The sequence below is a fragment of the Streptopelia decaocto genome (assembly GCF_964273445.1).
Source record: "Streptopelia decaocto genome assembly, chromosome: 5".
NCBI classification, from domain to species: Eukaryota; Metazoa; Chordata; class Aves; order Columbiformes; family Columbidae; genus Streptopelia; species Streptopelia decaocto.
The window spans coordinates 9,404,769-9,429,646 of record NC_138659.1 but is presented as its reverse complement, the minus strand read 5'-3'; the positions used below and the strand labels follow the sequence as shown (position 1 = coordinate 9,429,646).

Below are 24,878 nucleotides of genomic sequence, written 5' to 3'. Positions count from 1 at the left end.
TGTGGCTCTGCTGATGAAGGTTTGCAGGGTTTTCCTGCACCAGCCTTCCCCACTCACTTTTCAGCTTTATCTGGAGGATTTTGGAGACATTAGGGCTCAGCTTTGCACGTGTTAATATGCAGGAAAAATAAAAAAATAGTTTTTTCAAAACTGCCTGAGAGCTTTAGGTGTGAAGCTCCTGCTTAGACTTGGGGCTTTGAAAATCTCTGTCAATTTATGTAATATTTCGATGGAGATAGCGAGGAAAAAAAAAAAGCGTCAGTGCTTCTGTGGGAGGTCTCTTCCCAATTAATGCTGAATAATGGAAGGAGATGAATGTGTGGGGTGCGTTACTCTCAGGATGGCTCTGCCACCACCTGCACCTTTTGAACCTTCTGCTTGGTGTCACCGTGTCCCCTCCAGCCCTGGCCTGAGGATGACCACTGATATGTTCCCCATTAAAATGCACTTTGAAACAGAAAACAAAGTTTGTCTTTTGGGAAGACATGGATGGACTTGGATGCCTTTAAAATCACCTCTGATGGTCTTTGAGACATGTGGTAGAAAGATATGTTTTGCTCCATAAATCATTTTCTTTTTTCCTACTTTGTTCTGTGTATAACCCTTAACTACTAAAACTTTCTGAATAACTGACTGAGACCTTGATAGTGATAATCTGCATTGAACAGGGTGAGGATTTCCACCTCTTTGTACAACACAGCTCCGCCTTCCTTTAAAATGAAATAACGGGACTGTACATTGGAGACTGTAGGAGTGGAAACCTCAGAAACAACATTGCTGGCATTACTTATTCCTGAAATGTCTCTATAACCAGAGTGCTTCGCTTTGACAATTTACTGCAGACTATTCAAATTACTCGCTGTTTTCCTATTATAAAATCTATACCCCGTTCATTCGAGTGAACATGCTCTTGAGCTTTCAGAACGGAGTTTTCACTGAATTGCCTCAGTTTGGCAGAAAACTCATTCAGTGTAGTTTTATATAGTGTGCTTGTTGAATAAGGAGGCTGAATGGTAGGTAATCATTTCTGTTGCAATCAGAGATATTAAGAATAAGTTCTATCTTTTTTTTTTTTTTCTTTTTTCAAGTGAAAGAGATGCATTCCTGCCATTGTGGAGTACAACTGAGAGAGAACTGCGAGCTGAGTCATACACCTTGAAAATGAGAAGAAGGACGTACAAAAGATGTCAAAGTCAATAATTTCGTCTGGGTGTTTGGAATGACCGGCATCGCTGAGTGTCCCAGTGTCACCCAATGTCACCGATCACAATGAGGTACCATATGGGGGGTGCAGGGTGCGGGTGCCACCCATCCATTGGTTTACTCTTTTGCTGCCTAATGCCTAAAGCTTTTTCTCATGAAAATGTCTGACTCGGCAGTTGAAAAACAGTAAAACATTTATCTTAATGGAAAATAACTTTAAAACCTTAACCAGATGGCTCCATGGGTTTTTGTGGCACCATAAAATTCAGGGGCTCAGTTAAAATCTGGACTTAAGGAAACGCATGCACAGGAACAGGTGTCAAAGCACAGGAACAACTACGAACTGAATTTTCCTTATAAAGCTTGCCGGATTAACAGAATAGCATACGGTATATTTGGCCTGAATTCTTAACGAGTTTCCTTCTACTGATGTGGTGTGTTCTAAGTAGGTGTGAGGTTCATACAAAGACTCGCTTCTCAGAGATACAAACTTCTGGCACTGCCATGCTCACATTGAGGGTTGCCCTGTATTTATTTTTATTTTTAAATTTTGGTATTCAGGTCATAATTCCTCACTAGCAGCCAGGCCTGGAAGAAAGCAAAGGTCACAGTATAGCAGGATACTGTGCAAGTGTCTTGAGTCTCTAATATAAAATATGTAGGCTAGATGCTGAGCTCTGGTCCAGCTCTGAGCACACCACCTTTGTTTTATTCGTCACTCTATGCTCCACGAGTGAAGGATCTCTGCTCAAAGTCAAAGCCTGTTTAAGCTGCCCTGAATGTTCAGGGGCTGCTCCACTGCCCTCACTGCTGTATTTGTGCCTCAGAAGCAGTTCCTACTCTGAGGAAGGTCCATCTTCAATAATGGTGTAGTTCTGCACTAAAGAAGGCTGAAGCCAAGATGGTACCACTCCTGGGAGCAGTGACACTTCATGATAAAATAATATTTGTTCAGAGCTGCTGTGTAAAGCTTTTATCAACATGCTGTTTGAAGGATGTGGACTTGGCCCAGCTATCATGTTTTTACTTATGAACTTTTGCTCTACTTTCTTCAACCCAGAAGAGACTATTGGAAGAAAAACACACTACAGAGTCTTTCTTGGATTGCCTGACAGCATCCTTAAGCTCTCGTCTAGGAAGTTTAAAGAAGGACCAAAACCAGCTTGTTAGACTGAGCCTTGTGATTAGTATTTAGTACAGAAAGGTAAAGATGCAAAGGTGTGCCTTTAAACATTAGATTCAGAATAAGCAAATGGCTGATCCTATGTTATCTCTGGGTGTCGGTTTTCATCCCTAGCTGGAGATATTGCTGGCAACTGCATCAAAATGTCCATGTTGCATAGATACTCTAGATGCAGCTGGCAAGAAACTGCAATTTCCATTTGGTGAGAAACTCAGACAGTGAAAAGACAAGAAAAGAAGTGTTGCCTGGAACGAGACGGGTAGCCTGGAAGAAAGCCAGATTATTTTTTTTTTTCCCACTCAAAACTCAACAGGCTTTTATTTGAATTTCTTTAAAACTGACATGTTCATGGAGATTTCAAATAGGCATTTTCTGACAAGCCCCCTGTTCCCCCAAGCCTTCCCTCCCTTAACAACCCAAGTTTGTCAGATCCTTTCCAAGCAGCTGTAGGCTCTTGTATATTCTGCGCAGAGTTTGGACCCTCCCTCAAGTTATAGATACAGAGTTATATATACATTTTAAATTTCTGCACATGGCTACAAATCTCATCTAGATGGATATATGCATATTTATTCCTGTAAGAATGACTGCAGTCAAGCAATTCTGGCTGATAAAACCTTCACATAAAACATACCCTTCTGTGATAAATAAAAACAAAGACTGCTCCTTTTTTGCTAATGAATCACATTCTGGAATCTCCTACTTCTCTTTTCTCAACCAGAACATGTCCTTATATCCGAGCCTTTCAGAGCAGCTCTACCATGCCTTGCAGTGTTCAAAGCTGGAAGATGTGCACTGTGCTGAGTTCCTGGCATACTTTGGGAGCACAGGCCTGAATCACGTCCAGAGATGAAGAACCTAATTGAGCACAGATGTTGCCAGCCCAGACACCCTGCGCTGTCCCGGGGAGCCCATCCCTGCCAGGTCCTGTGCTCCATCGGATACCACCGCCTAACTGAGAGGGGGAGATGTCACGAGGATGTGCACCAAGATACTCACACATTTTTTCTATGTTGTCACTTACTAAACTGCATTTTTTAAGATGCCATTAGCTGTGGGAAGTTAGCACTGCACTGGAAAGAGGTTTCCACGTACCCAGGAGGTGTACGGGTTCCTACACAGTGTACGCTGGTTGACAGCAAATGCTGATGCCATCTACAGTACCATAAATTAATTCATACAATGGTAAACCACAACAGCAAGGACACAGATCTCTCAGAGCCAAGACTTGTCCAGCAGTGACATCCGCCAGAAGCCCAGCAAGTGACCCCAAGATGCAGCTCATCGCTTGTCACCAGGAGAAAGGGCCAAACACCAAACCAGCAGCAGCTGGTGTGCTGAGCATCCCTGTCTGCCTTCCGCCCCTTGCATAGACTACAGAAATTAGTTTATTAGCTATAGATATCCATGCACTGCTTCCCTGGCTTTTCCCAAGAACATTTCTTGCTTAAAATGTGAAATTTCAGCAAACCAATCAATGCACATTATGTATATTGAAATATTCTGGCATTCTCATTTCTACGTGAAACCCTGGATTTTGTTGGTTAAACAAACCGGTGAGTGTCAGAGCAGCTTCTCCTCCTAAGTGGGCTTCTCACATTTGTGGAAACACTCATTAATACAGAAATCCCCCTAGACAGTAGGCAATACACTATCAGAAAAAAATGTGCTTGCATTTTACATAGTGGTTTGGAGAGTAGAAATCAATGGACTAAAATGACCTATTTTCTAATCCTATTTTTCAGCGGATAGAAAGTAGCTCTTTTGATATTAAATGATGCATTTATTCAGCAAGCAATGAATAACATACTTATGAATTTACTGTGTTTAAACAGTCTCCTGAAATGATATAGTCTTTAAATATTCAGAACGTCACTGAGCACACACTGTGAGTTATTTGAAACATGCATTTTACATAAACAGAAACATTTACCTAATTCCACATATTTACCTTGAAGATGCAGCTTTCACAGAATGATTTAGAAATGGAAAGTTAACTTGTTTGGAACAGCAGATGAATATAATACTTTAAAGGCAGTTATTCCCCCAGTGCAGCCAGTATATAATTCTGAGCATTCCTGGTTTAAGAACCCGCCTTGCTCTACTGCGTGTTCCTACAGCAACACATTGCATGCTGGATAACATGCAGATGCATAATGCTGGGCAAATACGTAAACTCTTTCTTCCTGGCAGAGAGAACTATGCTGAGATTTAGCTTCTGCCTGGAGTTCTGAAATGCGACAAAAATGTCCATAATACTTCATGAACATAAAGCTTTACAACAGTTAACAAATAAGATTGACATATTGATTTTTCTTTTCTTTAGAGACAAAACTAATGGAAAGAAATAACACCATAAATTCTACGATTCAGAGTCCTGCCCTATGGATTTTCCTTATGCAAGTCATTTCTTGATTAAAATGGGAATTTCAACTATGTAAGAACACAAAAAGGATGGGGAGGGGAGAGGGCAACATGTTTCCTATGAAGCACATAGAGCCTGCTGGATATTAGCTATTATTTGGTATTCTGGCATATTATAATAAAACATACTAGATACATATTGTAATAAAACATACTAGATACATATTGTAATAAAACATACTAGATAGGCAGCAAAGCACATCAGGGAGAAGTGAAGTTGAAGGAGTTGTCCAACCTGCCCATTCAAACATTCGCTTTTGTTCCTGAGAAAATTAAATCACAGTCCTCCTGTCTCCAGCTCCCAATTTTTATAAAAGTGCCTCATATCATGTGGAATCATTAATTAAAGAAAATTCCTCAATTATTCTCTCTGACCTGTCACTGTTCCTTATTTAGTCAGTGTTAAGAATTCGGCAGCATCTTCAAAGGTATTTCAAGCCGCCGCCTGTGAACTAATTACGCTGAAGGATGAAAGATTTGTAAGTAACTACAGCTCCTGGCAGGGGCTGACAAAATAGACACTAACTGTGGCCCCAATCTTTTAACTTTGTAGCTAATTCTACATGCTTTAAGCATTGCCACTTAAAATTGAGAAAGTAAACCCCCAGCTGTAAAAAAGGGCTCCAGCACAGGAATGCACAAGTTTATCACTGTGCTCTCAAGCACAGTGTTGGTTTTGCATTGGTTATAAATCCGTAATGAAATCTTACACATGCGTCTTATAAATAATTTTTAACAACAGAAGGTCAAAACAGCTGATTAGAGTAATCATACTGAATATTGGAAGGAAAATTCATGAGACAAAAGGTCTTTCGTATGCACCAATTTCAATGCTGACAGAGTTTACGCACTATAAAAGGAAGAGAAAAAGTTGGAACCTCATAATCAGTGCCAAATTTCATGTGTTTAGACAGGGGTTATTAATATTTCTCTTTGGCTACCTACTGCTTAAGCACCACTGAGAAAATAGGTGCCTGATAAGCAAAGTGACCTGTTGGAGTCAGAGGCAGGTTTAAGAACCTTAAGATGCCAGTGAAACTTTCCTTTTACACGACTCATTCCATATACCTATACTCGTAAACACTAATAACCATGAAAAAGAATTCTTGAAGATACTGTGCAGAGCTGGACTAAAATCTCCACTGAATGTGGTTTCAATATCTTTGGGATTACTACAGATTCTTCGCTTTCTACAAAAGGAACTTCCTAGTTTGGGCTTTAAGAGAGATCCTGGAAAACTCTATCAGTGAAGATAACGTTGAACATCCTGTCAGTCTTTTACCTTGATTTTTTGGGAGATCCTTGGCCTGCAATTCTCCCTCATCTATCTGCAGTTAAATATTGACTCCATTTTGGGTTTCTTCATTACCTTTGGCTCAACATTGGAACACTGGAGAAGGATCCATCTCCTGGCAGCAAAACCTTTTCCAGGAAAAACATCCATTAATGCCACAAAGATGTAAATGATTGTAGTAATGAACCAACTAGCTACAAAGCCCAGATTAAGTAAGAAGGAGGGCGACGCTCTGTATTTTGACTGATGCAAGACACAAGGAAAAAGGAGTTTCTAGATGACTATCCATGTTTTGTGTTCCTGCCCCTGCATGAGGGAACACAGAGCAAACAAATCCGATGGGCGCTGCTGCTAAAGCCTCCCAGGATGACTTTAAACACAGCTGCACATCTTATTTTACTGTCATAAGCAGCTACAGACAAATAAACTGGGGTTTCTGCCACCATTTCCCACCCCAACCTACTGTCTTCTCTGCTGGTGCTGCAACACATCAGGGACTCCCTGTTTCTCACACTCTGGAAACTTTTTAATTGTCTCTGAGCTGTATTACTGGGTAGCAATAGTGACAATATTATCCGGCTATTTACCAGGCTAAAATTAGAAAAGTAGAGGGACTAGCACAGCGTTATTTAATTACATAAGGCAAACAGAACATTTCAATGGCAATGCCACTGCTGATACCAGTGCTGATTTCCAGGAGGAAGGACACAATTTTGAGAGCTTTTCTTTAAAAATAACCCTTCTTGTTGTCTTTCAAGGGAACAGATGTTGTTTTTCATTTGCACACTGACCTCGGAGTTCTTTCCTCAGTCATTTGAAGTTGGATTGGCTCATGTAGTTTCATATCTATTGCAACTTTTGCTTCTTCTAATTTTTTCCTCTGTTGTGTTCAAAGGCTTTCAGAGTCTCAATTTCCTACTGTATTTTGGAAAAAGACCTCCCTATTTAACACTGTGCTCTCAGAATTAAGACAGGGATCTTTATAAAAGGGTGCTATTCATTTCCATTCCCTCATCTCCATCCTGTTCGCAGTGGCTTAAAAAAATACAAATAATTTTGCTCATTTGTTGGAAATTTCTGTAGCCACCAAGAATTGAAACACATCTCAAAGCCATATTACTTGAACATCAATTTTTTTAGAGTGAGAAAAGACTATGTTTCAGTGTTGTAGCACTTACCTATGGAGATTAAACCCCAAAACATTACTCGAGTCCATTCCAGCCGTAACCACACAGTACAAACCATCACTCCTCAAACAGAGGAACAGCATCACACCAAGGGGACTTTTCAGACAAGTACAAATCCCAAAGTTAAACCACACGCAGACCAAGGTTCTCCTATCACTACTTTGCACGATTGCCATATCATCCACAATTCTTTTCTTCTTCCTGGCTTCTGTTAGCTATAAAAATACTTTCTTAGCTTGCTTTTCCTTCCCAGGACACAGGGGAAGGCAGACAGGCAGGCTATGCACAGTAAGCATCTCCGCAGAGGACACCAGAGATTGCCCTTCATAAGTCCTTTAATTAAAAGCACCAAAGATTTATACACTTGTCTTTCTGCTCCTGAATGTTTCAAGGTGGGTGGATCAGTCTGCTGCCTAGTTGTTGGTTTTGTTTTTTTTTTTAACTCTGTTTAATCTGCATCTTTAAGTGGGGAATAGATTATCTCAATTGCTATGGCTTTCTGGTGTAGTTTTTCTAGTCTTTTTAGCTTAATTAGGAAATAAAAGTACATGTCACATAGGTTTTGCCTGAAGAAAAATCATGACTTACCCCTTCCGAACCCCTTGGAGAGTGGCTGAGAACACTGACACAGGCTGGCCCAGTGCCACCTTCTGACAAGCCTTGGGCAGTTCAATAGCCTGTGCTGACCAGCCCCCCGCAGGTGTCCTGCTGGGCAGCACCAATGGGAAACCTCAAAGAAAATGGGGAATCACCAGGAACAGCCAGGTCAAGCACAAGGTCAGGCTTGTCAGCTTTCCAGGAACACCTGCTGGCACCCTAAACCCAGACAGACCTCCCAATGGGGTCTTGGATCCAGGCTACAGGTCCTTCAGCGATGAGACAGCTCTGTAAGCCTCAAACCAACGTTCATGGTTACAGCAACACCAGAGAAGAGTCAGGTTACCCCAAAACCACAGCAATTGCATCACCCTGCGCACACCCACTGCATCGCCCTGGGCAGAGAATGGGTGGGAGAAAAACAGAGATGCAGGGAGGGGTTTTCTCAAAAGGGGACATTTAAGAAGACGACAACAGATGGAGCCTGGAGGGAACACAAACCAACGAATGCACAAAGACAGGAAGGAGACAGTCCAGCACTACCACAACCACGCTGCCCATTCGCGATTCCGGTTATCGACATGGCGATGCATCAGTGATGGGTCCCTGAGCAAAAGTACCCAACCAGACTGGGTGAACGTGTGTGGTACTGACCTGGGCTCGAGACAGGACTAGAGGTAGTAGGCTCAATAATTTCTACAAAAAGGGAAAAGGAAAAAAAAAAAAAAAAAGAGAACATTTGGGAGTTAATCACACATGGAAGACAAATACAGAATGAGACAGCAAACAGTCATGCAACAGACACGACAATTTTATTCAACAACTGGGCTGGTGGTCACAGGCCTGTGACAAACACGCGATCGCCCAGAGTTCTCTGCCTGGGACTACACACCAGTGTCCCCCTTTTCCCAGCAACCTCACTTGAGTGTCACCAACATACAACATCGGGACCATCACACGCGGAATATTTTTGCCTGCCCCTTTGGCAAAGCCACCCGTGGGGCTCTCAAGCTCCCAACCATTTCTCCTGCTGAAACCTCCCTAGAGAAAGGGGGTTTTGCTCTTGTCATTGAAGGTGGTTTCACATGAGGAATATGGGTCAAAGTAACAATTTTGAACAAAGAATGTGTTTAAGTAATAGTTTTGTGCTTTAGTGAACTTTTAAAAATGCGTGTCTTTTTAATTATTGACGGCTTTCCAGAAGACAACATTTATCAAAAACATCAAAGACATTTTGAAGATGTTTACTTCACCTGGGGCAACCAAAACAAACAACAGAAAAATTAAAAGAAGAGCACAATGCTCCTGCATTCAGTCTAAAGAAAAAAAATAATCACCTGTGGCTTTTCGTTATAATTTCACTTTAAAATTCACTATTGTGTGCCTTTTTATTAGCTTTGAATAGTGCTATGCAAAATGAAATACCAGTCCCAATCAGTCTTGCACAGAAGCAAGCTACCATCTCAGTGCAGCAATTCAATACTCTTAATAAAGAAGATTTAACAAAATTATCAAGCACAAAAGATCCTTGACCATATCTTGACTATAACAAGAAACTAATGAAAAAAAATGTGAGAGAGTTGACAACAATGGATATGCAGGTAGCAGCTGAACACGCTCCACTCACATCCAATTGTGCGTTTTTTTCCCTACAATTACTTTTCAGGTTAATATGATACAGAAATGATTATAAGCAAAATAACAGACAAATATTTTCCCAAACAAAAAGTTATGAAGTTTGTTTACCAAATTAACGATGCTAAGAATTCTGCTAATATAGATGGAATGTTTCCTTTCTTAAAAATATTTATTGGACATCTTGACAAATACATCATTGACACTGATAAATTCAAATGACATTTTTAAACTAAAATGGAATTTCAGCTGTATTACTCCAGCTTTATGTTTTTCTTTGTAATTTAAAATCCATGAAAGCTGGTGAAATCCTGAGCAGTCTTTAACATAAAAAAGGTTTATAGCTGAGTATGGAGGTTCCCTACCCCTGTGCAGGGGCAGTTGATAAATTACATCTCGCTTCTAATGTATAATTATCACCTTTGCTTCAAATACATTGTAAAATGTTGACAAAAGTTATTTTCCTGGCTACCCTAAAATAACAGGATCCTTTTGTTGTGACTTTAGGAGTCAATCCTTCTTGTTGCTATGGTGTCTTATAAAGGAAAAGGTTCCTCATGCTGCAGAACAACAGTCTTTGCAACAATCAAGTAAATTAACATACTGAATGAGTACACTCTTTTAATAAGAGGCAAAATACCATGCCCAAACCAGGAGGGATTTCACTAGAACTGTGAGTCTTCTGGAAACATTGGATCTAGACCTAATTGTAGGTGCTTAAGGTAGCATAAAGTCACAGCATCGTAGTATCACTAAGACTGAACACAAAGGCACTAGTATCATGTATTATTCTTGCAGAAGTCTGATTCTTTAAATACATTATTAGACCAAGGATTTGGAAAGATGGATAAATTTCTAGTTTTGAGCTCTAAAACTCTTTGCAAATGTTTATTCATTAAATTGTTCTGGTCTAGAGAGGGAAAACAAAACCAGCTCGTTTCCCTAGAAGCACGCTAGGCTGGTTCATGAAAATTAAAATATATTAATGTCTTAGTAACACTGGGAGGCAGGGATGTGTAGGAAAGAATGGCAGTATCTGTGCTTGATTTTTCTGGGATCCTAATCCTACAATATCAGGATCACTCAAATTTTCAAGGGCAGTTGTGGAAAAAAAAAAGCATGAAAGTGTAATAGAAAAATAGATCGGTTTCATAAAGCAGAGGAAAAGCTGTGTGTTCACATCACCTCTTGTCTGCCCTTTCCTGACTTGTGCCGCCTGTATTGCTGCTGCAGGATCCTTCACCTTCCAAATCGTGGGTTCTGCCCAGGCAAGCCTGAGCCAACGGCATCTCAGTATTTTTAAGCAGAGCTTAATTTTTTCTAAAGTGCATGCAAATGTACATTTTGCTGCCTTTTAAGGTTCAGCTCTCTTTACAGATGCCGCACTGACCATATGGCGAATGTTGGGGATGCTGCCAGAGATGTCACCATGGAAAGCAGAATGTCACAGTGACGGTTTGGGACAAGCAAGTCTGGAATTAGAAGCCCCTGTCCTGTCATTTTAGAGGTGCTGCCACACACTGCTAACCATGGAAGTCATGGAGTGACATTTGGAGCAGGGTTGGGACATCCAGGGACTGGTGATTGTCACCATCTGGGGCTGAGGCTGCATCCCTGACTAGGGTGGCTTTGAGAAGAAAAAGGGAGAAGGTTGGGAGAAGTTCAGGAGAACTTTGCAACTTTGTGTAGGAAGAAAAACAAAACAAAGTAAATGCACACAAAGGACAGCAAATAGAGTGCTGTGTCCTACCCTGGGATGGAATACAGAGAATTAAGAGATAAAAGCATGGGTTAAACTAACTGTCTGGGTTAATATTACCTTGAGAAAGGTAAAGACTTGGGACAACACAAGGAAACCTTTTTATCTGCAAAGTCAGATTTTGATAGGGACAACTAGAGTTTTTAAACAGAGAAATGTACCTCCAGGTCCTGGTGTACCAGCCCAGTGCTTTGCAGGGGCGAGGAAAGGGAAATGTGGGGTAAGGTGTGCGGGTTTCTGTACCACATTGTCATGGGAAGAAATAAAATGCAATGCTCTTTTAAATCAGTTTTGGTTGTTGGTGGTGAGCATATGCTAGATCTGGCTGCTGGAAATAATCTGGAGTTAGGGTCAGCAGTTGAGGGAGTTTAAATAAAATGGAAGAATAAACCCACGGACTTGCAACTAGAGCTCCAATCCTCAAATGAGAAACCTTTGGAGAATTTAAGCTATGAAAGACGGCTGGGACGAGGAATAGCAGCTTAATGTCAAGGACATTTAGTGTTGCCTTTTACCAAAAGGAAAAAGATGGGATCTAGACATTCCTTACTGACCCCAGGCAGACAAAAGCTTGCAGAGAAAACCTCTTAAAATGGGAAACCACCTCATGAAAGGTGACACAGCACAAGGTGGACAATTAGAAGGAACAAAAAGAACTGGCCAGAAAGAAGCTACGTTTGGGAAGCCCAACAGAGCAGGGCTGGAGTGGGAGCTGCCCCGATACCCTGGAAAGGAAACAACAGCGAACCTGCTGCAAAACTCTTCAGCCTCAAAGGTATCTTAAGGAAAATGGAAGCACCTCTGTTCACAAAGGTAGGGTAGAGAAATTGAGCATGGAGCTAAGAATAATTTTTTACTTCAGTTTCAGTGAAATCTTAAAAGATGGCATTCTGAATAACAAAATAGAAATGGAAATTGCCAGACCAAAGTTAAAGCAAAATTCAATCAGCTCAGGATACTCAGGGCAGAGGGATTTAAATATGTTTGCACATAAAATTACCAAAACAACAGTAATTTCATGGGGATGGGAAGACAGCAGGTACAGCAGGACAGAGAATTACGGATATGTTCAAGGAGGGTAAGCACACACAGCGACAACTTCATGGCATTCGGGCCTTAGAAAAATATAAGGTGGAAGGAACTAATAAAGGATACAGGCAGGTAAAAATAAGCAAGTAAATAAAGACTGGCTATTAGTTTACCAGAGGCCAATTACATGTAATTATTTGCCTAGAAAATTACCTAGTATATGATTAAAGAACCAAGTAATTCACCAGCTCCTGTTTGCATGAGCAAATGGGTATAAACCAGGAGCAAATGCATTCGGAAACCAGTTCCTTCCAGGAGCAAACTCCCGTAGTTTATGGAAGGGATTACAGGACAGAGCAGCCTGCGGTACCGGGGGCAGAGATCCACCAACCCTGGCGTCCTCCCAGTCCTGGCACCCAGATAGCGTAAACCAACCTTTTTTTAACCAAGAAAATGCAAAAAACGGAGCAAAAGTAAACAACACATTGTTTCAGTCTGTTCCCTGCAGAAAACCAGCCTACGAGCCTCTGCTTCTCAGACAAATCCACACCAACCCCAAGGCAGGCACCCACCTCCTCCTCCCATCTCCCCAACCACCAGAGTAAAAAGCTGACATGGAATTGCCCACGGATACGTGCCAGGAATTTTTCATCTCTTTCCATTTAAAAATGCACAGGCATTACAGTGACGGATACCTCGTTACTAGTTATAATTATTCTTTGGTTCAAACACCCTTTTCCAGGAGCTGTGCCTGGTCCCTCACCCATCCCTGCTGACAAAGCCACTTCTCCGCTCACAAACCTGGAGTCCATCAGCCCATGGACAGAGTATCGTGACCCACACATAGCTCTGGGTAATTACACTGAAGAGTAACTGCTAGGGCTTCTCCAACAAAGAGTATTTTCCAAAATATGTTTTCTCCTGTGGAATTTACTACTTCAGTAACACAAACAATTTCACTATTAAACTGCAGTCTGTGGAAAGGGTTCAGGAATGTAACAGATCTTAACCTGCTGCACAATGCTTACAGTTACAAACCATTGCAGTCTCAGAGGGATTTGCCAACAAAGGAAAAAAAACACAAACTACTAAAATCTCAGTCTGCACTTGCAAATACTGCAAGTTTTCACACATTGCAAGTTTAAGATAAATTTTAACTAACAAGAAATTTAGTAAAACCAAAAATCGCTCACGACGTGTAACAAAGATGCAGTAACTGAAACTTCTTTGGTGTTGCAAGTTAATTTATTTGCACAGCACTAGCACAGTCACAGTCTGTCCAAGAAGGGAAAGACAATGATGAAGATACAAAAAATATGAAGTTTGAAGTTATCTGGAGCACCATGGGACCACACCAGATGCACGCCTTCCTTCTCCTCTCTCGCAGAGTCCTGGTATGAAAACAAAGGAGAGAAGAGTGGCCATTACTGAGAAAAGAGTTGTCATTATTAAGAGAAGAGTGGTTGTTATTTATTCTCATTCCCCTTCCTTCACCCGTGCCCCCACATAAACTTTTGACAACATTCCCATTTCTGGTACTTTGCCACCCCCACCCCCCCCCCAGTCTTCATCTGCTGGTTTCTGTCTCTGCATTTTATGTAAGAGAATTTAGTAACTTTTTTCATAATAAATTTGCAATGACAAGACACATGAAGCAACTGGACTCGGCACTTGGTGTTCTTAGCCTGTAGAGATTGTTTTGCCCTGAAACAGTGATCTCCTTCAAGGTAATTGAAAAGAAAGCTTCTCTGTGGATGACGCCACTTCTGAAGCCCAGTTCTGCTCTAAATGTTCTAATTAATTTCATAATAACAATATTAAAAATATAAAATATATATATTTTCCCAGCATATGAAGACTGTAAGGATATCTTTACAAATAAAGGTCTTTAAAACGCACAAAGCACAGACTTTTGTTGACATTGAACCAATCCAATACTGCTCCATGTTGAGAGAGGGACCAGCCCAGAGCTCCCCAGTTCCATCCCCACTCACCAGCATCTCCGGCTGTGGCCACACATTCTGCAGATGCTGGAGCTGGTGGAAAACGTTGGTTGTCACTCTCAGGGGATGTTAATGCCTCCGGAAAGACCATTTTGATCCATTAGGGAAGGATAGTTCTTCAGCAATGTAAAAATGATGATGCTCTTTGCAGTTCTGTGGAGTCTTTTCCCAGCACGAGCACCAGCCCATCACTGGGGCCAGTAAAGAGCAGTCGCGAGTTAAACTGTGAACCCAGCTTGTGGTCACAAAGATATCTTATTTTATCACTCTGCAGCTGGTCCAAAATTAAATTGTTTTGGTTGTGCAATTGATACTTTTAGGAGAATATTGGTATTAAAAAAATGAAAAATATTCTTTATTATGAGTAAAGCCATATGCCACACTCTAATCCTGTTTTTCAGAATAAAAAACAATGCTATACAAATCTGAGATATAAATTAATTCTTTGTATCTTTCACTATTATGGTGACAGAAAGTCTAACTTATTTTCCAATAACCATGATGAATAGAAACTGTGAAATGTTTTAATTGTTTTCTGTAGCCCTCAACATTGTAACATTGCTTTCTGCCATTCTTCAGATATTTTGATCCCATATGTGAAATGACTACTGGTACAAACTCCGGTTGCCTTTAGCTAACAAGTTATGTTTCTTGAAATCCCATTTTATGATATGACACACACAAGAGCACAGAAATCCATTCTGCTCAATATTATTTTCTTGGGAAGACTGAGAAGTGCGGTACAAAAATCAAGAAAAGACACACCCTTAATTTGACAAAACCACAACATTGACATATATTCTATTTTTTTTCTTTTTAACATTAATCTATTTTCTTCTAGTATTTTGCAGTCTAGTTATTAATCATCAACATTCTAAACTGTTTCCCAATTTAAATTCAGTTTAAAATCCCATGAGTTTTCTTAAGATAAATACAAATGATTTGAAAAGGGATGATTAGATATTCATAATTACTGTCGAATGACATTTACTCACACGATGTGAGAGAAAGCACAACTTTATGACATATTTTACTAGAGGATGGGGGTAGGTGCTTACTCAATATCAATAACATCTTATCTAATGAGAGCACAATTTCTAGACCTGAGGAAGCCGAACACACCCACAGATCAGGAGAAGAGCGTTTTGTAGCAGGAAAATACAAAACGCTTGTTTCACATGAGTCTGCAGCAGAAAAATGGTTGGATTTTGCTGTAATAATATTTAGAATTCTCATATATTGGAGGAATCAATAACTGGCCCAAAATACAACTGGCAATTAAATATTAACACATTGATTAATTAAAAAACCCCTTGCAACTATTTTCATTTATGACCTTTGATAATTAACCAGGCTTATTTAATCTTATCTCCCCTAGACTTTATCAGCTTTGTTAAATATTAAAGATTCATTTTGAAATAGAGGTCTTTAAGCCCAGGTAAGCCAGAGACTGAGTACAATGGTAAAGGGAAAAACATATTCAATAATAAATCTTTTGGATGGAAAGTGTAAGTGGATTGGATAGAGACATGACCTTAATTTATTCAGTGTCTTACCATTAATATTTTGCAATTACACTTTGAGCTCTTTTACAGGTTTGAGTTATTGCACCTTAATTGCCTGGTAATGGTTTATTTTATTACAGGATGCTAAGTATCAAATAACTCAATGTCTACAAGACAATAAAAAAAAAAAACGTAATTATTAACCTTGAATTGAAGACCTGAAATTGCTGAGCAGTTTACTCACTCCATCCTCCAGCAATCCTCACTGCTCCACACCTACAGTACTTGCTTTTCCTTGAGTTTTTCAATAAATACTCAAATATTTTGAAGCCTGTAGAAAACCACATTACTGACACATTTAGTGCATTCCTGTGAAAGGAATCCAATGACATTCGGTATAAGAGCACTCCGTGAAATCCATTTCTGTGGAGCACATGCTCTTGGCTGGCAAGCAAAAAGTAACAGGATGAATTTAGAGTTTTACTTAAAATTCTAATGGAATTTGATTTTCTTGTTTAAAAAAAAAAATCAACAAAAAATACTAAAATAACACATTGTTTTTACTCTGGAATCTACTAAAGTTTTTTTATTTAATTAATTTTTAAAGAAGTTCCAGGAGGAATCATCATATTTTATGTAGGATTAACTATTTTATGGAGTAAAAGATAAATATTTTTAATTTAATTGGGGGGGGGGTGTGTGTGAACAACTAATAAGGAAAAATTATATTTCCCTTCAAAACATTAAAAATAATACTTAAAACAAAGTCACGCATTTGATATTATTGCCAGTAAGAATACAGAGTTTCCGTCCCAACTACCAGAACAGTTTTGCATCTATAACACGTTGGTACATGCTCAAGGCTTTTCCTTTCACAGGAATGCCTTGAGGGAATGAATAAATCAGGGAAATCTATCCCAGGCAAAGGAATTTGGGCAAAAGTACCCATTCATATTGCAGTTTGCTTTTTGAGCATCACAAAAATATACCCACAGGTTTACAGTCCCCATCACTGGTATATCTTTGCATGAGTATTTACAAGGACTAAACTATTCAAAAAGTAAAAAATAAAGTGCAACAAATTTCAAGCAACAAAATTAAATTTGAATAAATGAATAATTCAAATTTTCAGCTTTGAAAATTAAATTTAAACAATGAAACTGCCTTAACTCTTTGTACAGCTACATAAAGATTTTTTTTTCCAAAGAAACAGAGGCCTTTCCATGCAGTTTATGAAATATAACAATTTTTGAAACACAGAAAACCTCAGACAGCACTTTTGCACCCTAAGAAATCCCTCAATTGTGCTCGTTTGATCTCAAATGCAAAAGCATTTCTCTCCGCGCTGTGCATCCAGTTACAAGATACGGTCGAGTACTATCAAAAATAAAACCCAATAAAGGCACAACTCATTCGCAATCTCTGCGGACATCCTGCATTTGTGAAGTCTGCCATGTGCTTTGCAATTTTTTTCCTGTAACTTTTATCAGAAAGGCGCTACGGAGGATATGACTGATGAATACCCCATCCCCTGCACACTCAAAGCATCTCAATTAACAGTTAATGGTTGGACTTGATGATCTTCAAAGTCTTTTCCAACCAAAATGATTCTGTGACTCTATGATTTCTCAATGCACAGCTGCAGCCAGACCCATGGCAGCCCATGTGCCCAAAAGGAAAAGAAAAAGCCATTTTAACCAGTTAAGGGACATTTTTTGAAAGGTTCCTGCTGTATCCAACCCACCCCTGTGTCGCCTGAGTGCCTGGCTCAGAATGGACCTTGGGGTTTGTCCTTCAGCCCACTGTTCCCTCCTGGGGACACACACTCTGCCAAGCAGAGATTAGTGTCAAAGGAAAAACCTTAAAGTAAATTGCATGTTTCTAATTAAAACAAATGGAGGAAAATGAATGGCTCTGTTCGTGGAAGAGAAAATAGAGCATTTTAGGAGTTTTCTGGAAATGATCTCTAAATGCTTAACCAACCTTTCTTGCTCTTCTAAACCCAGTTTACAGAACAGCACTGCAAAAAAACAAATTGCAGAATGGACAAAGAAACGGGACAGACAGAAAACTCAGTGCCAGGGACAGACAGTAAACTCAGTGCCCAGGCTGCTCCACTGAACTGAACTTTGCGGGTGTCAGGAGGCTAATGAGGCTGCTAATGAGCCTGCCCCAGGCAGCAGAACCTGGGCCAAGCAAACAGAGAAACTGATTGAATTTCTATTTCCTATCAACATTTTAATTGTGCCAAATCACAAAAGTTAAATGAAATACAATGTTTTAATTTAGTTTTTCAGGTTATAGAATTATAAAGAATAAACAATATTTGCTCATAAGTCCTTATTTCCTGTCTCAGATTTTTGCTGCTTTAATGATTTTCACAGTTGTTGAGACCATAACAAAATGAAGAAGTGACAAAGTAGTCTGCATCCTTTTAGCTTGGTCTTTCATTTATATGTATAAATAGGAAGCTCATGAATAATGTAGATCTGGAAATCTGTTAGCATTTCTGCTGTTCAGAAATATACGATTAGCTTTGCTCCAACTTCCAATAATTATATTCTTGTTCTCAGAGGTCATTCTTTACATCTGCACAACTGTCACTATATTTCTGAGAGTAAAGAAGGTAAAATACACATTAGAGATGCAGCACAACTTGTGCCACATCACGACCTCCTTTCTGGGCACACAGCAGCACGCCCGCAACTGCTAATGCTGTTAAATGGCTTTTTCTCTGGAATCTTGCCACGCTAAATTATACTGACATGATATAGCTTTTTCAAAAAATACTTTTTTATTATTATCTTTTTTTTTTTTTTTTTTTTTTTTTTTTAAATAAACCTCTGCAAATACAGAAATGCCAATGACACTGTTCTGGTGCAGCCAGAGGAACCAGAATTGCGTTGTGCATTTATGCTTTGGCTGACATGAATAGTTCATTCCACTGGAGCAGAGCACAATTTCCAAATAAATCTTATTAAAGAAGGGTCAGACAGGGAGTCCCCCTGTGAGGGTGCAAGTCCTGGTACATGAGAGCCACATTTCCAGCCCTGGGAACATGGGCATAGACAAGACTTGACAGAATAAAACTCTGCTTCTCATTTATAGACATTCCTGCCTCATCTCAGCACTACCAGTGTGTTTAATGAAAGCACCGCCATCCCCGTGATCATTGTATATACATAACACTTGCCTAGAACTAGATGCTGCTCTGATATTTGCTTTCACCGGCATAGCAATTTGTGAATAAGTTATTTAATAATTACAGCGTAATTATAGTTCTACCGATCCCTGATGAACTGAAATCCACAGACAATGCCTATCAAATGAATCATTACAAATCTCTATAAATTACATGGTGAAACGTGCCAATGTCATGATGAAATTCATAAAACATCTAAAATCTCTGAAAAAGGAGACTTAATTAAGCTGGAGTTAAGGCTGCACATCTCTATCTGGAGTTTAGAAAGGAGCACATGATGAGATTTGACTTTGAACTTTCCAAGAGTAACAGAGAGTCACATAATGCCACAAGTCAGAGAAAAAAAGAGAGAAACACAACACTGAACCTTAATGTCGATTATTCCAGTTACAAATGAGTTAGAGAGAAACACAACTGGTTTTCATTTGGTAGAGATGTGTGTTGGAAAATAGGTGTAACAGGCAACAAACAGTGCCCAGCTGAACTATAGAACAAGTCATCGTACAAACACCCAAGGGAAGGAAACGCATTTATTGCCCGGGGAGCTATTAAATCTGAGATCAAAGAACAGAAGTCTGCTGCAAATAGCCGACAAGAACACAGGGGCTCCAAGCACACACATCAGCGTGTTAAAATAAACAAAATAATGTGCTTCTCAGAGGACTGACTTATCATCTCCCGCAAGGGATTGAGATATATCAGCCTGCGATAACTGTTGTCAGGCTCGACAGCTTTTTCCTGGTCAAGGCAGTGAAATTTAAAGTATTATATTACCTCTTGCTTACATATCGGGGCCTTGCCTCAGAAGCTGGCACCCGAAGCAAGGACGAGCTGGCCAAGGGGTGGCAGCCAGGCTTTGCTGCTGCTCGTCTAATGTAGAATTAGCACAACTCGTTAAGGTCGGTGTCCTGCTGCAGCTCACAACCTTGTTGCATACATTAACTACTGTGACCATATTATACACATGCCATTAGTATGCAAGAACTTAACACGTTATTTCTGGAAGCAGAAATATCTTCTTCTCCATTCCGGATCCCAAAGGCACCTGAACCCGTCTGAGCCAAGTTATTGGGGATGTTAGGAAGAAAACAGCCTGCAGCTGTACCTGCAGCCCCAGCTCAGCACAGTGCCTGCAACGACCCTCTCGCCATCACCTCTCACTGCTTTAATATGCAAAACAAACTGGATACTTCTAATATACTGAAAATGAAATAAATCTTCATCTGCAAAAAGGCAAACGAGACTTTTCTTAAAGGCAAACCACTGCAAATCACCTCAAAGCAATCCAGAAGTGCGAGCAGCTAGGCACAGGACACAAGGGAGGGTTAGACCCAGGCCAGTTCTCGTTGATGCCAACTACACACCCCACTTCGTAAGCAAGATAATAAAATCGAACCAGCACAAAATCCCTGGTTTTGTTGAGCTTTGCAGGAAAATGTTCATTGGAACAGCAGAAAGGGAGTTTTACATGTGAGCTGCATCTTTTTTGACTTTTATTTTTTATGTGGAGCAGACCTGAGGATTTCAGCTCACTTCTTTAACCCTGAGGATAAATCCCTTTGATAAACTCACCAACCTTCATTGCCAAAATAATTTGGGTGGCTTTCCCTTCCCCCCATTGAAAACTGTTGCAGAACCCAGCAGTTCTCAGGGTCAGAAATCCTCCTCTCAGCCTGGATTTACACATGACAAATTCAAACCCGTTCATTTTGAGGCCAGCTTCATCCCTCAGCCAGAGCTGTGATTTTCCCAAGCAGCGCGTTATTGCATTGCTTTGCATGTGGAAATAACCCGCTCCCAGCCTTTGCTTTGCTTGATATTGTGCAAATATTTATTCAATTGGGCAATTTCTTTTCACTCCGTCCTTGCCTGCAACACCATATCAGGTGCCAGTTGCAAAATCCTGGGCAAACTGAGCACAAATGAAGCATCGACAAATGAAGCATCATTAGCAGCTCTGTGATGAGCTGATACACTAAGAGAAAATGTGTGAAAATATTCTTTTTGTTCAAGAAAAATCTACAAACGGGGGAGCAACGGTTTCAGTCCCTGGACTGGGGATTTTATTTAAAGTAATGCAGGCTTGTAGGGTATTTTTTAGAACAGGTATGACCACAGACATTGAGAGCTGAACCGCCACTCTCCCTTGCTTCGGCACTGGCATGTTCTGGATGTGACAAGCTGCCCAAGTTGCCCCCAAGTTGTGCAATAATATTTACAGACCCCGGGAGCAGCTCCAGCGGCTCCTGGTTGAGAGCAAATGCAGAAAGGTCAAGCACAAGCCTTTGGTTTGCTAACAGCAGTGGACTGGCTGCAAAATTTCTTTAGTAGGAGAACCATGTGTCTGAAATTCAGACAGGATGATGACAAGGAGTGCAGGAAAACTTTAACTCTTTTTTCAAGTTGCATCCTAGTCTAGGAATCTACATTCAGGGAAAACATTTTATTATTTTGAAAAAAGTGCTGTCTTGCTTTAAAATGTCAACCACTCGCTGACTAAAAGTACTATTTTAAACCAGACATGCTTTATACAATATAGTGCTCTGATGATAGCAGGAATCTATTTTTTAAACTCAACTCTAGGTTAAGAAAAAAGGAAGAAGAAGATACAGAACTGCATAGAACTACCTTGAGCCATGAAACTGCAGCTTTAAAAGCACTAAAGTCTCTATTGATTTAGAGAAGACATTTTTGGATCCTTGCTCCAAAGTTTGTATCTCCAGCCTGACGGTTTCTCGCACACTCGCAGCTCCATGGAAAGCTCAGCAATAGCATCAGCAAAGGGGCTGATGGGTACATTTTATTGGCTAAATAAATAAAAGCTATGTTGTACTGTGCCTTAGTTTACAGTGTGGTTACTTCGTTAGATTTGTTGTTTTCTTCCTAACATCCCCAATAAGTTAACATTAAATGTTTTGTTCTTATTAATAGAGTCCTCTATCTTAGATACTGATTGAAACACCTCAGCATTTGTTACTTTTGTGATTCAATACAGAGGTTCATTAATGTTTACAGTGTGAGCTCACAGAAAAAGCTCTCAGTTTTATCTCTCTGAACCTATTTTTGGCTTTCTTGCAGGAAAAAGAAAAAATGTTTTTTCTTTCTAAATTTCTTCAGCTCACAAACTGTTCAGGTGCTTAGGAACATGTAGCGGCTCTCAGAAAAATGTAAATAGAGGCTGTGGAGATCATCGCTATCTCCGTGGGTTTTTAGCAATCTCTAAATTACAGGACATTTGACACAATAGAAGCACACACGTTTTTCAGATCATAGAGTCATAAGTCATTTTGGTTGGAAAAGACCCTCAAGATCATCGAGTCCAACCATTCCTCCAGCCCTGGCACTACCCCATGTCCCTGAGAACCCCATCTCCATCTGTTCAACCCCTCCAGGGATGGTGACTCCACCACTGCCCTGGGCAGCCTGTTCCAATGCCCGACAGCCCAAGAGACCAACACCTTCCGTGCTACAATGTCCTTTCGGCAGTTGTAGAGATCAATAATAATTATGTCAGTAATGGCATTTCCCAACCTGTCAAACTGTTTGCTTAAATACTGAAGCCTTGGGTTTAAAATATATTCCATGATTTTAATGAAAATTCTTGATATCCTTGATCAATAGTTAATTCCTTTCTAAAGCCACATGAGCTTTGGTCTCAACAACTTGTTATGAAAATAAGTTCTGCACTTAATAATGTTTTAATGAAGAAGTGCTTCACATTAAGTTTAAAATTTGCCACTGATGAGTGTAAGTGAAAGCTCTCTGGGGCTTGTTTTATGAGAAAACTTCCTAATACGTCCTCTCTAGATGAGCCGATATTTCAATAAGTTGCTTTTCCTTTAGAAGACAGACAGTAATCATCTTTAACCTCTCAACAAATTGTACAATATATTTATATCATTACATTATAGCGATTCTAGTTTTTATCCCTTTTGTTATACACGGTATTCTTTAGATTTTCATTTTTTTCTAAAAAGTTAATTTACTTCAGGGTTTTCTACTTCTTGAAAAGAAACAAAAGCTCAAGAAGGGCTCTCACCACTGGTGCTTCTCGCCCTGCTTGGGGCACAGGCAGCTGCCACCTTCACCAGCCCTGTCAATACGTTCCATGGGTGACCTTGCATTCATTTTAATCATCATAATTAACTGATACCTAAGATGAACATTTAGACATGCTTCTAGACATGCTTCAGCCTCTCACATTTATCCAGTTAAGTAAGGATATGTGTCTAAATGTTGTTAGCTATGGTTATAATTGCACAATTTGAGAATATAAACACAAATGTAACAGAATATAAAGGCAACTTCAGTAATGATCCATAGCAGAGATGACTTTTTTTTTTCCCCCCCTTCGAACACAGATACACTCTCAGGCCTTTAAAGTTTCTTCTAAATGTCAAGGAGAAACATGTTATTGGCCTTGCTCAGACGAGTTATTTCTACCTTATCCCACCTCAGCCACTTATTGTCTATAATTCAGAATAAAGCTCAAGCTGGAAAATGGATTTAGTGAAAATTTTTCCTTAACTCCCAGTAATTGCTACCTGCAGCAGCAGTTGTCATCCATATGGAAGGATCTCAAACTCAACATCTAACAGAATTATTATGACTTACATAAATGGAGGATTTGGCCATTTATCTTATTCTGTACGAATATATGAATTTAAGACGGCGAGTTTTTAACTCTGCTGGGTTCCTTCTTTCAGCAATACCTCATGAAATTAGTCCCACAGGAGTACCCTGGATATGAAGAAAACTCTGATTTACTCATGTGCTGTTCAGCTGCATTGTACGTCTGCATTTCACCCTGAGCAAGAACGGGAAAGAAGGAAGGTTTTTACCTCACCTAAGAATCCCACTGGGGATGGAAGTTTTCAGAGAGTTCTTTTCCACTGGGAACATGATAAATTAAAATGCCCTGGATGAATGATGAACACACCCTGATGATCGAGAAGGGAGCCCAAGGAAATGACTCCTGGATTTATAACCCAGCTTCTCTCATTCCCTGAATTGCAGCATGCTGAGCAGGAGCTGGGTGTCCATCCTGGTGTCACAGGTCCTCTCCATGATGGGACACCCCTCCTGCAGCAGCTGCTCTCATCAGGCCAAGTTCCACATGGTGAGCAAATCCGAAGACCACAAACTCTGTCAGTCAAGACAGAGGGGAAAAAACCCAACCAAACAACCAACAAAAACCCACAGCAGAACCATCTTCAGTCTATAACAGGAGAGATACAGCACAGATATTATGAACTTGGGATGATGCGTCCTGCATAGATTTGGCTGGGCTTGACAAAGAGTGCACCATGAAACCCCCAGGTGGGGACCTGGCTGTCCCTGGCAGCGGGTCAGAAGCCATGAGAAAGTACAAGGGCTCAGATGTGGGAACCAGGTCTTCACAAAGCATCTGGACATTCCCAGAGCAGATTTCAGACCCATTCCCTGTCCCTCATCCCCTGAGACGTGGAGGAGGAGACCTTCCCCAGGCAATGACTGCACCCCAGGGGCAGGACAGGGTGTCTCCAAAGGAAAATCATGTCCCTGGCACAAATTCCCTTCACAGTGATGTCTACAGGAGCCTATGGCCTTGATCCAAACCTTATTAAATCAATAAATAAATATCTCTTGGCTGACTGCAGCAGTCTTTCAATAGCCTGCTAATGAGTACAGAAATTTCCTTTTAAATTTTCATATGTATATATCTATTATAACTTTTTTTTTTTTTTTTTTTTTTTGGTGCAGACCAGCCCGCCTGGCTGAGACACAGCACAGAACTATGAAAATTTTAGTTCGATTCACTTTTCAGGCCAGTATTCGAGAGATAAAATAGTAAAATCTTTCTGACATAATTGGACAA

The 24,878-nt window shown here is 40.1% G+C and overlaps 1 protein-coding gene across 2 annotated transcripts in view; it reads right to left on the bottom strand.

The window, feature by feature from the left end:
* Window positions 1-24,878, bottom strand: part of NEGR1 (neuronal growth regulator 1) — a 224,834-nt gene that overhangs the window by 17,300 nt on the left and 182,656 nt on the right. The window contains exon 7 of one of the 2 annotated variants that reach the window (XM_082053836.1): window positions 14,356-14,505. The exons of the other annotated variant lie outside the window; for it this stretch is intronic. Coding sequence (XP_081909962.1) covers window positions 14,384-14,505 — 122 coding nt within the window. The 3' untranslated portion in view covers window positions 14,356-14,383. Of the gene's footprint in view, window positions 1-14,355; window positions 14,506-24,878 lie in introns of those variants that run through there. 2 annotated transcript variants of the gene reach the window in all.